Genomic DNA, 14,429 nt, shown 5'->3' on the forward strand with positions numbered 1-14,429 from the left:
AAACAGGCCAACAAAAGACTTCAGAAAAAAAAAAATTGCTCCTTTATTTTTTTCATAGAGGAAGGGTGAATTAACACTGCTTGAGCTGAGAGTTCCGTTTTCTCCTGCCTTCAGACACTGGCACTTCTGGTTCTCAGACTGGGACTTACACAACCCTGACCCTCACTCCCATTCTTAGACTTTGGACTTAAACTGGATTGTTCCACTGGCTTTCTTGGTTCTCCAATTTGCAGATAAAAGATTGGGGCACATCTTGGCCTCTGTAACCACATGAGTAAACTCCTATAATTATATCCCTGACTAATACAGATATGTGAATTTTAAGTATGAGTTTTCTGAATTGGTTCTGAGATTTCTGGAACTATTTCTCTAATCTTATTAAATTTAAAGATGCCAATGCCTTTAAGTAGTAGAGAGAGCACTGATAGTCCATGGCATGGACAGTTTACAGAGATATGCAAAAATATCTGCATTGACTACTCCTAATCAAACACTTATAAGAAGAAGCCAAGTACCTCTGTATATGATACTTTTGAATATTTTTGCAAAACTAAGAAATATTAACAACATTGGTTGGTTGTTCCTAATGTTGCTGGACAATGTGGTAAAAGTAAATGATGAGCTGAAGGATTTGAATTCCCAGATCAGGCATTTCATAAATTACCTAAGAGCTTCTAGGTGTGCCGTGAGGGGAGAGTTGTCTCTTGCAGCTGGAGGCTCAAACTGCTAAAAATTAAATGGAGAACCTCATTCTGTGACTGGCTGAATTACAGTGCAAGCTGAACTCCCAGCCTCACAGGATGTCTGCTCTTTAAGTGGGGACATTAATTGGGAAATAATGGGATCCTCTAAGTTCAGATGGAGATGTGTGAGAAGACTGAAATAAAGTTGAAGAAATTGAGCCACTAAGTTGTGATGAGTATTTCTTGTGGGAGAGGCCTCTCCACCTGCAGTGGAACGGGCCTCCTAATCTTCAGCAACAGTGTCCTCCCAAACCTCAGTGGAGGTGACCTTCTCATCCAGTGTGGTATCAGCCTTTCCACCTCCATTACCTGAAATGGCACTGGTCCCCCCTGAGGCAGTTTTGTGTGGTGCCCAGAACAGGAGAAATCCCTGCAAAAGCTCCAGGCTGGATTACAAACTGTTCTGCCTCTTGGGCTATATGACCATGCAGATCTGATGGTCTTGAAGTATCAGTGGCAGATAGGGATGATGTTTGCAGACTTTGGCAGGTCCTGTAGATGTATCACAGAGTAGGCCCTTAACATTTTGGAGAAAGGTTCTGCAATAAATTACAGATAACTGTTTTCCCTTTTAGAAACAGCTCTTTGCCTGATACTTAGCCTTAGCAGAGACTGAATATTTAACCATGGGCCACCACGATACCATGCAACCTCAGCTGCTCATCATGAACTAGATGTTTTCTTGTTCACAAAGCCATTAAGTTGGACATGCACAAAAACACTCCGTCATGAAATTGAAATGTTAAATATGTAATCAAGCACAAGTGGCACCTGAAGACACAGGTAAGTTACATGAAGAAGTGGTCTAAATACCATGGTCTCTAATCCTGCTACACTGCACTCTCTCTCCCAGCTTGCATTTATGTCTTCATAAGGGGTTTTCTACCATTAGTTGGCAAAGGAAGAGAAGATTTGGGCCTAGTTTACAGATGAATCATTATATACAGGCGCTACCTAAAAATAAACAGCTGCAGCATTATAGCTCCTCTCTTAGGTATTATTGAAGGAGAGTGGTGAAAGGAAATTCTCCCGAGAAGGAAGAACTTCAGTTAGTGAGCCCGGCCAATGTGGCTCAGTGGAGGAGAGTCGACCCATGCACCAAGAGGTCACCTGTTCGATTCCTGGTCAGGGCATTTGCCCAGGTTGTGGGCCAGATCCCCAGTGGAGGGCGTGCAGGAGGCAGCCAATCAATATTCTCTCTCATCGATGTTTCTCTCTCCCTCCCTCCCTCCCTTCCTCTTTCTAAAATCAATTTTAAAAATTATTTTAAAAAAAGAACTTCAGTGCCCTGGCCGGTTTGGCTCAGTGGTTAGAGCGTCGGCCTGTGGTCCAGAGAGACCCGGGTTCAGTTCCCGCTAAGGGCATGTACCTCGGTTGCAGTTTGTCCCCAGCCCTGGTTGGTTGTGCGGGTGGCAACCACTCGATGTGTCCCTTTCACATCGATGTTTCTCTCTCTGTTCCTCTCTCTCCCACTCTACCTGAACAAAAAAATGGAAAAATGTCCTCAGGTGAGGATGATTAAAAAAAAAAAAAAAAAAGAACTTCAGTTAGTGTACCTGGTTGTGCACCTTGCTTGATAAGAGAAATAGCCAGCCATGTGATTACATCTCAATGTGGTTTGGCTGAATGGTCTGGGACTTGGAAAAACGACAAAAATTCTGGGGAGAAAGTATGTGGAGAGACCTATATGAATTGGCAAAAAATATGAAGACATTTGGGTCCCATGTGGATGCTCACTAAAAGGTGACCTCAGCAAAAGAGGATTTTAATAATTAGGTGGAAAGAATGACCCATTCTGTGAATACTAGACAGCCTCTATCCTAAGCAATATCTATTATCCCCCATGAGCTCATTGTGGTCATCATGGCACAGGTGAAAGTTATGGATGGGCACAGCTACATGTAATTTTACTCACCAAGCCTAACCTGGCTATAGTCACTGACAATTTCCTAATCTGTCACCATGAGTTCTAGATATGACACCATTTTCCAGGATGATCAATGAGCTCAAATGATGGACCACTTTCATCATGGAAGGGGCAGTGTTTTTTTCTTCATTGTAATACAAATTTACTCTATATTTAGATTTGCCTTCCTTACATGCAGTGCTCCTGCCCAAACTACCATCATACCTATCCAGCATCATAATATTCTACTCGTCAATGCTTCTGATCAAGAAACTAACTTTACATCTTTAAAAAATTTTTTTTAAATGTGGCAATGGTCTTGATCATGAAATTCGCAGGTTTATCACCCTTCTGAAGTAGCTGGCATGACTGAATGGTGGAATGGTTTTTTACATTCAGTTATGGCACCAGCTAAGTGGCAGTAGCTTTCAGAGCTGGGGAAAGGATCTCCAGGACACTTTCACTCAGTGTCCAGTATATACATAGATAGGATTCATGGGTCCAGGAATTCGAGGATGAAACCAGAAGTGGTACCACTCACTGTTACCCCAAGTAACCCCTCTAGCAAAATTTTTGCTTCCTGTTTCCATGACTGTATGCTCTGCTAGCCTAGAGGTCTTAGTCTCAGAGGCAGAAATGCTTTCATCAGGAAGAAATTAGTGCATTTTTGGTAACATGTAAGATAGTTATATCATGTTAGACAGAGTTATGTCCTTTATTTGGAGAGCAGTATGGTTTAAGGAGATGGATTTGGGTGCCAAGTTGCCAAGGTGTAGACTAGTGATGATTAATTTTTTTCTGTCAACTTAGGGATGCCCAGGTATCTGACAAAACATTATTTCTGAGTATGTTTATGAGTGTGTCTTTGGAAGAGATTAGTATTTGATTCAATAGACTGCATGAAGATTGTCCAATCCCTTGAGGGCCTAAATAGAACAAAAGTGGAGAAAGGGTGAATCTGTTCTCTGCTTGAGCTGGGCATTCATCTTTTCCTGCCCTTGATATCCATTGACACTGTGGTTCTTGATTTTCTGGACTCAGACTAGGACTTACACCATAGGCTCCACAGTTGTCAGTCCTTCAGACTCATACTGAGTTACATTATCAGCTTTTCTTGTTCTCCAGCTTGTAGATGACAGATCGTAGGACTTCTTTTGATTAGCTATGGATCAGATAATAACATAACTACATATCTTTGCAATTAAAAAATATAAAAGTGGTCTTTAATTAGGGCATCACATTCATTATACTGTAAACTTTTCTCATCTCATGCCTGCTGATTAAGTTAGTTTCGACTGACTAACAGAATTAGTGAGATAACTTTTAAAATGTGTAATATAAAAACTCATAAACATGCATTTCTTACATATATAAATATTATATGATATGTAAATAATATAACAAATTGTATATGACAAATTCTATTTTTTCTTATATGATCAAAACAATAATATCCAGGTTTTGAATCCCAAGCAATCAGGCAATACATGTATAGTTTCTCTTTCGTTTTCATTTTTCTTGTTCATTGAAGATAATTACTCTGGAAAAACAAATAAAAGGAAAAAAGTCAACTGTATGCCCAATCAAGTTAAAACTGATGGTTAATTCAACAAATAGCATGAGGGTAACCTCATTATAGAATTCTTTAATGTAATTTATTTTAACCAATATTTGAATACATAAATGCTAAAGAATTAAATATTATTTGAAAAAATTTTCAAAGATAACACTGCAAAAAAGTTTAAATAATGAATTGAATGCCATTTATTGTTTATTAATCTATTAAAATATTCTTCAATTTAAGTTTTATTATATGCATCTAAATGACTACTACCATTTAATATACATTTATATTATTTATATTAATTTAATACATTACATTTTCTCTATCTCTCCATCTCATCCTTAAAATATTTGTTACTCACTATAATACTATGGATTCGCTGTTCTCCAGGCTGCTCTTGGGTTCACTCTTACTTTCAAGTTCCCTGTACATTTAAAATAAAATATAATCACTTAAAATTATATTTTCTTCAAAGATTACTATACAAAGCTCTGTACCATCTGTCAGTACTAAAACAGTTTTGTATTCCTATCTGAGATCTGCGAGCAGCCGCTACTTGAGATTATTTTAACACTTAATCTCTCACTGCTAATTCAGACTAACAGGAGAAACAAGCACAGTGAGGTAAATTTACCTGAAAATTAACTTAGGTCCTTTTCATATTTATAACATTACTAGCGGAACAACTAAACTTTTTTGACATTCATCATCTGCCCTATTTATTTCTTTTTATTTTTCTTTTCAATTATAGCTTACAGTCAATATCATTTTGTTTTAGTTTCAGGTATGCAGCATGGTGGTTAGACAATTATATACTTTGTTCCCCACAATATTTCCAGTACCCACTGGGCACCATACATAGTTATTACAGTATTATTGACTTCATTCCCTATGCTGTATTTTACATTCCTATGACTATTTTGTAACTAGTTCCCTAACTTGTATCCCCTCTGTTAACCACCAGTCTTTTCTCTGTATGAGTCTGTGTCCATTTTGATTGTTCATTTATTTTGTTCTTTAGATTACACAGATTAGTAAAATTTTATGGTATTCATCTTTCTCTGACTGACTGACTTCACTACTCTCCTAGATTTCTCTGCTACCTTTTAATAAAATAGTGTAGGTAAAGTTCTTTGAAATACATAAATATTAAGAATAAAGTAGTAATGTTTAATACATAGTAAATAAGATAAAATAAAAGAGGTAAATAAACATTAACTAGAAATATTTTCACTTAATTTTACCCCTAACAGAGTCCAAGTTGTTATAAGATTAAAATTGCTGACATTTAAAAAATTCTGTTCATTAGTCATTATATTAATCTTTAATATATTTAACATTAAATTTCCATTTAAAGATAAAATAACTCTGAATTAATACTAGTAACATCAATGATTTATTAATAAGTTACTATGGATGCTAAAAATTATAAAAGTAATGAATCTTAAATATGAAATTAATATACTCATCGCTTGTATACTCCTCAGTTTTCCATTTTTTTCTTTGGAAATAAACTTTTACCAGGGTTGCTATCATTACACAGAGAACAATGCAAAAAGGAATGAGTAGGAAAAATGGCCATCTTGTAGGTCTGTGAGAGTAAGCATTCTCAATATAGGGTATATCTAGGAAAGAAAACATCAGTGATTTAAAAGTAATTATGAGAAATATAGCAAGACATTTCTGTATTTCAATGTAACTATTAAAATAAAACTTTTAACTACCTAGTAACTTTTTAGTTAATATTTTTATGAAGTAAATAAGTTGGCAGGGTCAGTGCCCAAAGAGACCTTCTAACTCTTACAATAATAGTTCCATCCTTTGCTTTTGATTGAGAACCTTTTATTCCATGTAGTCTCTTCACAGAACTGCCTGGTCTTACAGATAAACAGAATGAAAGTGTGATCCCCATATCAGTTGAGTTTTTCTCAGTTTCTATTTTTAGCAAGAAATACTGTCATTTAATAAAATTTTATTAAAGTCCAAAGTATCTTTTCTTTTATTGCATTGATATATATATTTTTATATTTTATCTAAGAAAGTATTGTTTATTCCAAGATCATGTAAAATTTTTCCTGTCTTTCTTTCAAGAGGATTTATACTTTTGACTTCTTCCTTTGAATTTATAATCTATCCCATATCAATTGTTAAGTAACTTAAGATTTGTGAGGTTCTTTGGGCTTATGTGGATATCCAGTTGTTACAGTTCAATGTTTTGAACTGACTTTCCTTCCACATTAAACAATCTTTGTACTTTTCTTGAAAAATTGATAAATCTTATTAATGGGTAAATTTCTAGGCTACCTATTTAATTACATTGATCTACCTGCATATCTATCCTTTACAAATGCCACGCTGTCTTGATTAATGTTACTATATACTAAATTCAATATAAGGCAATAAGGCAAATAAACTAAGTTATCCTTTGTCATTCTTTTTCAGAGTTGTTTGGCTATTTTATGTTCTCTTTTGATTATTTTAGAATCAAATTGTTAACATCTAAAAAGTTGCATGCTTTTATGTTTTTTAAAAATCTACAGATTTAATTTGGTGAGAATGGAAATTTTAGCAATAATAAGCGTTCCCATGGCAAATTTCTTCATTTACTTATATGTTTAACATTTATCTCCATTTTGTTTTCATTTCAGAGCTAAGGTCTTACACATCTTTTGTTAAATTTATTCCTAATATTTTACATTTTTATAGCATTGTAAATGGTACTGATTTTAAGTTGATTTCCATTTACTGCTGCTATTATATAATTCTGCTGACTTTTGAACATTTTTTCTTTGAAATTTAAGATAATATTTATTACATCTGGAAATGTTTTTGTAGATTCTTTAGGATTTTCTATGCAGATTCTTTAGGACTTTCTAATCAATCATATTATCTGCAGTCTTATTGAAATCTTTCCAGTTTTTATGATTTTGATTTCTTGTTCTTTTGCTATTTATTGCACTGTCTAGGACTGAACAGTAAAATGTTGAATAGATATAGTAAGAGCAGACTTTATTCCCTCTTAATATTTTTGGGAAAACAATGTATTTCACTATAAAATATATTAACTGTGTTTTTTTGTTGATGTTTTTTATCTGACTGATGAAGTTTACTTATGTTAGTAGATTGTTGCTTTAAAAAAATTATGAATAAGTGATACATCTTGTCAAATGATTTTTCTTCACCAAATAACAAAATAATAATAAACTTATAAAAAATTTGTTGGTTTAATGAACTGTACTGATTGACTTTCAAATGATGAGTTGTGTGTTCCTAAAGTAAATCCCATGTAGTCTGGATTAATATCTTTTTTTAAATAGATTTTTTCTTTATTGATTTTAGAAAGAGGAAGGGAGAGGAAGAGAGAGATAGATAGAAACATCAATGAGAAAGAACATCTATTGGCCACCTCCTGCATGCCCCCCATTGGGGATTAGGCTCACGACCTGGGCATGTGCCCTGACCAGGAATGAAACTGTGCCTGGGCTGACTCTCAACCAGTGAGCCACACCAGCCAGGCTGGTTTATTTTCTTTTTAATATAGATAGCTATATAACATGAGCAAATATTATCTTGAGAATGTTTACATTTATGTTTATGAAATAAATAAACCTATGTATTTATTAATAATTTATTAGTTAATAATAAATAAATTATTCTGTAATTTTTTAACTTCTCTGTCTGTATAGGTTTACTTCATGAAATAAGGTAATAGGAATCTTCCCACTACTACTTTTTAAATGGTATTTCTTCCTTGAAAAAAATTTAGTGAAATTAATCTACATTTTTACCATCTAGACCTATATTTTTTAAATTTGTGTTGGTTGTCATTTTAAAAAACCATAAACCCACACATATAAGAAGTTTTTGCTTCTGCTTTCTTGATAAAACCCTTTAATTTATAATTATTTCCATTAAGAATAGCTGCTTTTATATCTGAGTAGCTTATTTCCTGTAGTTAATTGAAACTCAAAAGAGCACATGAGCTATTGAGATCACTTTCAGTCTGAGCTAATATAACTTTAAAAATATATGAATTTCTTGTGTATTAAATAAAAATACACCCCAGGAAGCAGTTGAGATCTTGCTCCCCAGCATGTTTGTCAATTTGGCTCAAATAAACTATATTAAAATTTTTATAGAAATTTAAGACAATAATAATAATAATGTCTTATTAAATAAAGGCCACACTCACAAATCTCTTTGAAATAAATCTTTTTTTAAAAAATATTGGTGAGGTTGTCATAGGAGAACATATTTAAGATTCTTAGTAGCCTTTTTGTTTGAGATTTTGATAAGGCATTTCAATGCAGTACTTAGAAGGGCTTTTGTTTAGATGAAGATATCTAAGAGGCATCATTACATTTTTCTGAGATTTTCATAGAGGAGTTTTTACAATCATGTGCTTGACTTAATTTTATCTGAGATCAAAATTTATTACTTACTATCTCAAATTTAGCTGTTAGACATTTATTATTTTAAGAATATTTTTTCCAGCTCTGATCAGTTTGGCTCAGCAGTTGGAGCATCGGCCTGCGGACCAGAGAGTCCTGGGTTCAGTTCCTGCTAGGGGCATGTACCAAAAAAATATATATATTTTTTCCAGAACAGACCAGGAATAATAATTAGTTTCTTTTTCAAATAAACAAACAAAAATTACCTATTTTACATTTACTCTACATTTTATTTGAAAATTGAACTATTCTTTTTTATTACTGTCTTATATTTAATCATGGGTAATTTAAGTCCCCCACCTGAAAATCTTTAAAATCTCCCAGAAGTCTTGCCACTCAGAACCATGGATTCTACTTTTCACATTACCCCAGGCAGCAGTGATGCAAAATAGCTCACTAATTCATAATAAAACTTATTTTCCCAACTTCAAATAACATGTTTTTGAATTGCTCACCAACTGTCTTTTAAAGACAATTTTACCATATACTATAGTGGTTTTTAACAGTTTCCTAGAGGTTTTTCTACCACACACCATCAAATTCCAAAGCTAATGCCACACATTTTAGATATTTGTTATATAAATAACCCTTCTGCTATCAATGATATCAGTGTGTGTGTGTGTGTGTGTGTGTGTGTGTGTGTGTGTGTGTGTACAGGCCAGTCCATATATATATGGAGAGAGAGAGAGAAAGAGAGAGCTGTATAAGAAACTACAAATTTAGTAACTTAAAACAATCACTTAAATTTGATCATTTTGTGAGTCATAAATTTGGGGAGGGCTTAGTGTATTGTTGTATTTTTGTGTCTCAGTGTAATCACATTTCATACAGAAAAGATGAATTTCAACAGAATAAGTGTTCCAACAATGAGAGACCCAAGAATTAGTATTCTAAAAGACCCAGTCAGAATTTGCAGGAAGACCAGGGAAGTCCAAGAATCTCATTGTACATTTATTGATTAATCCCATCACTAAGGTCAACCTGGATTCTAGGAAAGGAGTAGTCAGTCTCCTCTGCTCATTGGCAAAATGGCATGTATGTGCATGAACAGAAACAATGAATTTCAGTTGATTTGAACATAAGCCCTTGGAAGTTAGTTGTTACTACTACTAAAATGGGAACAGCTTGATAATACTTACATATGCTATAATGTTGTAATCTAGTAATTTATTACCATATGGCCTTAAACAATAAAATGAATGTGGAAATGTTAAGAACTACCTCTGGCTCAAAATCTGGGAAAACCTGCTATAATTATATGCAAATTTAAGTTTTTATATAAAGAAAATCTTGCCCAAAGCATAACTGAACATGTTGGCTTGCTCTAAAGTACATTCCTGCATATAACAAAAAAAAATTATAGGGTACTAGATTCCTCAAGTTCATTTACTTTTTGTCTTCTAGTTAGATTTAGTCAGTGGAAGTCGCTGGCTCAATCAGGAAGTCACTGAATAAAATTTGGAGAATCAGAAGAGTAAAATATCCATGCTATTTATTGCCCTTCCTCTCCTACATCCCTAATAATGGCTGTGAATGCTCTATATCTCTACCTCATGCTGGACAGTACCTCTCTCTGTGGTCCAGATTCTGATAGGTAACTTTGACCATAGTTATGTGTCATGCAGCATGGCTCAGATTCTGATTCCAGAATTACTACTTCCTTTTATTGTCCCACCAACCCCAACAAGTGAAAATGGATTTCTGCTGTTGCTTATCTCTGGTTTGTCTCACCATTCTCTGGTTTTTATTTCTGTCATCATGTCTTACCTGTTGCCTTATGTTAAAGTCCTTCTGTATAAAGGACTGAAGTGATTTCTATTTTCCTGCCTTGTTCCTTACAGTCATATCTCATCTACTATATATGTTAAATATGTTCTATTACATACTCTCTATAAGTAAAATATAAGTCAAAAAGCTATATACAATTTATTATTTGATGTACAAACATAATCTAAATATAAATTGGAGGGGGGGTGCCAATGGGATAAAAAAGGTGAAATATCTGTAACAAAAAAATAAATAAAAAATTTAAATAAATAAAAATAAATTGGTAGACAAAATAGCGCTTATTTATTCTATTTAATAAATTAAAATGTTGTTTTAATTTTGTTTTCAATTTGTTATTAATACTTACCAAGACTACGCATTGTGTTAGGTGGATAATTGCCACTGTCAACACTCCCTCCAGGCCAATTATCTTGTTGAGTTTCACAATTTGGAGGTAAATAATTGGGTTCACAGTGACAGTTCTTTTTATTATTGCATTTCTGAAAAAATGAGAAATTTTACCTTATAAGTAGCTCAACTTATTTGTGTTCAAGTAAAATATTAAAATAATACTTAAGTCAGATAAGACCAATTTTCTTATGTGGTTAAGAAGTACGTGTGTGTGTATGTGTGTGTGTATGTGTTTAGCTGTGTGTTTGCTTTCCTAGGATCACTTTTTTTTTTTAATTGTTTTCTTCTTTATTAATTTTTAGAGTAAGAGGGAGGGAGAGAGACAGAAATATCGATGAGAGAGAACATCGACTGGCCGCCTCCTGCATGGTCCCCACTGGGGATTGGGCCCACAACCTGGGCATGTGCCCTGGCTGGGAATCAAACCTGCAACCGTTTTGGTGCATGGGTTGATGCTCAACCACTGAGCCATCCTGGCCAGTCCTAGGATCACTTTTAATGATTTATATTCTTATGTCATAATACTGATACTTACACCATGAGATTTGCATTTTTGTGCATCACATTCATAAGTCAAGTCCTTTTGTACACACTCCTTATTCTTGCAAAACTAAAAAGGAAATTAGCTAAAGTAAGTTAACTGAAATATCATCTACATTTGGCATCTAAGAGGTATTGATTTAACAATAAATATTAATATACTAACTATAAGTGACTAATTTATAGTACTACTGTGTTTTTAACACTAGATGAGACTCTGATTATCTGAGAGTAAACAAAACAATAAAAGCATCTTCCTTCCTTTTGCTGGCATGGAAGTCACGGGAACGAAATAAAGAAAATCAAAGATTAACATATGATACTATAATAAAAAATAATTACATAAAAAAATACAAGTAATTTATCTCATATGTGAGAACAGTAAACTCTTCTTATTGATTCCAAACACTGAACAGAACTTAATAAAGCATAGACATGAAAGACAGATACTTATAGAAAAAGAAATAATATTTATAGTAACCCTACACTGGAAACAGTATGGGAATTTTGAATAATACTAAGGGCGATGTAGCTGTTACACAAAAAACAGCCATTAAATTATTAATTAACTAAATATTTGAATTCTACAATGTGCTTGGCCCTGAGAACACACACACACAAAATCATATTGCTCATATTTCAGTAAAAGATATAGAAACACACACACACATACAAACATAAAACACTAAGTATGATCTGATAGAAGTTGTTAGGGTAGGATTATGTAGAACCTTCCAATCTCAATTGTAAAGTTGGCTTATAGCTGTAAGCAAATGGTTTTATTTAGAGATTTAATTGAAAGATGGGAAGCTGATAAAATTAAGGATGGAAAGGCAAAAGAAAATATACAGAGATGAATTAGAATGCCATGACTGTAATCCATGAAAATAACCATATAGTGAAATTGAGTCTTAATGATTTAGATGGAAAGAAAAAGAAATTAAAAACAAAAAAAGCCCAGTTGATATGGCTCAATGTTTGAGTGTCAACCTATTAACCGAAAGGTGGCGAATTTGATTTCTGGTCAGGGCACATGCCTAGGTTGTGGGCCAGATCCCCAGTGGGGGGTATGCAAGAGGCGGCTGATCAAAGTTCTCTCATCCATGTTTCTATCTCTCTCTCCTTCTTTCTTAAAATAGATGGAAATCAGTGGTTATATTTGAGATATAGTTAAAAATTTTAATGCACCTAAATTTAGTGATAGCTAGTAAATGGAAGATGAAAAGACAAATGGGTAAATGACAACAAAGTTTCTGGCTTGTCTCACTCTCTGGGTTGTGGTACAATTAACTGAGATAGGGAAAGCTAAGCATAAAGCTCAAAAGTTTAGATTATTATTTTTTAAAGCATCTTTTAACTTGTAATATTAAATGCTACTATGTTTCAAAAATAAGAAACACATGTTGATGACACTCATGGAGGGCCTTAGAATAACTGATAATAAACCAAATACTATATAATTGGGAATACTATTTTTATTAAAAAAAATAGTTTTCCAAATAATATTGGCAATATTTCTTTGCAATTTTTTCTCTTGAAATATATATGACCAATATACTGATTTTTAAGACCAGAGAGTGAATAGAATCTGCTCACATATATTTTGCTAAACATTACTGACCATGGGAAAATACATTATTGATGGTGTCTGATAATTATGGCAACACATACCTCTGTTTAAGACTTAGAAGGAAATATACTGATGACAAACATGTTCAGGTTATTTTGAGCGGTTGTGGTAACCACTAAATGTTCCAGGTCTGGATACAGACTAGTGCTGCTGCAGTTAAAAATGTATCTGCTCTGTAAGAATGATCACTTAATACCTAACTAGAAATTGGGCAGAGAAGTTAGATATATAATTTACAGAGCTGTTGTCCAGAAGAAGATAACCTAATTATCAGACCTGTTAAAAAATTATTAGAGCCAAACTAGAAATAAGTTGAGAAAAGATTATTAGTCATGTTTCTGTGCAATAAATTAATCTGTTTTCTGATTTAAATGCTTACTTCTGTTGCAATATGCAGGAAAGCTAGTGAGAAAACCCATCCAAAGTAGGAATCTAGCTATAAAAACCACACAAATTATTTATCTACACATAATAATAGTATAATAAAAATAATGGTTCTTCACTAAACTCTCCGAAACAGAGATTTTTTTATTTGTTATTAGATAAAAGCTATAACGCATCTTCTTATTCTTGCCACTTGGGTAGAATAGGTTTCTGTAGAAACCTTTTTGCATGAAGTACTTAAAATGATAAAACGACAACAACCACAAAAGGTGTACATATTCTTTGAAAATAAACATATGGTTACTGGAGATAAAGTAAAAGTTATGTTTAGGCTCAGAAAATGTGACGCAACGTAACTTCTCAAAAGAATCAAATACTGAAGGATTCTAAAATGATGGAAGAGTAAATGGAAGCTACACAGACCATCTCCCAGGACCAGACCCCAGGCCCACACTAAGTCTCTACAAGTTCAAGAAGACTGGAATCATATCAAGCATCTTCTCAGATCACAATGGCATAAAACTACAAATCAATTACTATAAAAACATGCAAAGACATTTAAACACATGTAGGTTAAATAGCATGTTATTAAACAATGACTGGGTTACCAAGGAGATCAAGGAAGAAATTAAAACCTTCCTGGGAACCAAACAAAATAAACACACAACAAAACAAAATGTATGGGATGCAGCGAAAGCAGTCTTGAGAGGGAAGTTCATAGTACTACATGCCTATCTCAAGAAACAAGAAAAATGTCTAATAAACCATCTAACCTTACAACTTAAAGAACTAGAAAGCAAACCAAAAGAAAACCCCAGGGCAAGTAGAAGAGAAGAAATAGTAAAGATCAGAGCAGAAATAAGTGACATAAAGATAAAAAAAATTTTTGAAAAAAATCAATGAAACAAAGAACTCTTTCTTTTAAAAGATAAACAATATTGATGGACCATTAGCGAGACTCACCAAGAAACAAAGAGAGAGAACCCAAATACACAAAATCAGAAATAAAAGAGGAGAAGTAACAACTGACACC

The 14,429-nt window shown here is 33.6% G+C and overlaps 1 protein-coding gene across 1 annotated transcript in view; it reads right to left on the reverse strand.

Annotated features, from left to right (window-relative positions):
* Window positions 1-4,573: 4,573 nt before the first annotated feature.
* LOC118622331 (disintegrin and metalloproteinase domain-containing protein 2-like) overlaps window positions 4,574-14,429 on the reverse strand; it is a 119,534-nt gene continuing 109,678 nt past the window's right edge. Inside the window, exons 17-20 of the mRNA XM_036249780.1 lie at window positions 11,378-11,452; window positions 10,808-10,931; window positions 5,679-5,838; window positions 4,574-4,637 (exon numbers count right to left, since the gene is read on the reverse strand). Of these exons, the coding sequence (XP_036105673.1) occupies window positions 4,574-4,637; window positions 5,679-5,838; window positions 10,808-10,931; window positions 11,378-11,452 (423 nt within the window). The remainder of the gene's footprint in view (window positions 4,638-5,678; window positions 5,839-10,807; window positions 10,932-11,377; window positions 11,453-14,429) is intronic.

This window comes from Molossus molossus, unplaced genomic scaffold, assembly GCF_014108415.1.
Source record: "Molossus molossus isolate mMolMol1 unplaced genomic scaffold, mMolMol1.p scaffold_m16_p_9, whole genome shotgun sequence".
NCBI classification, from domain to species: Eukaryota; Metazoa; Chordata; class Mammalia; order Chiroptera; family Molossidae; genus Molossus; species Molossus molossus.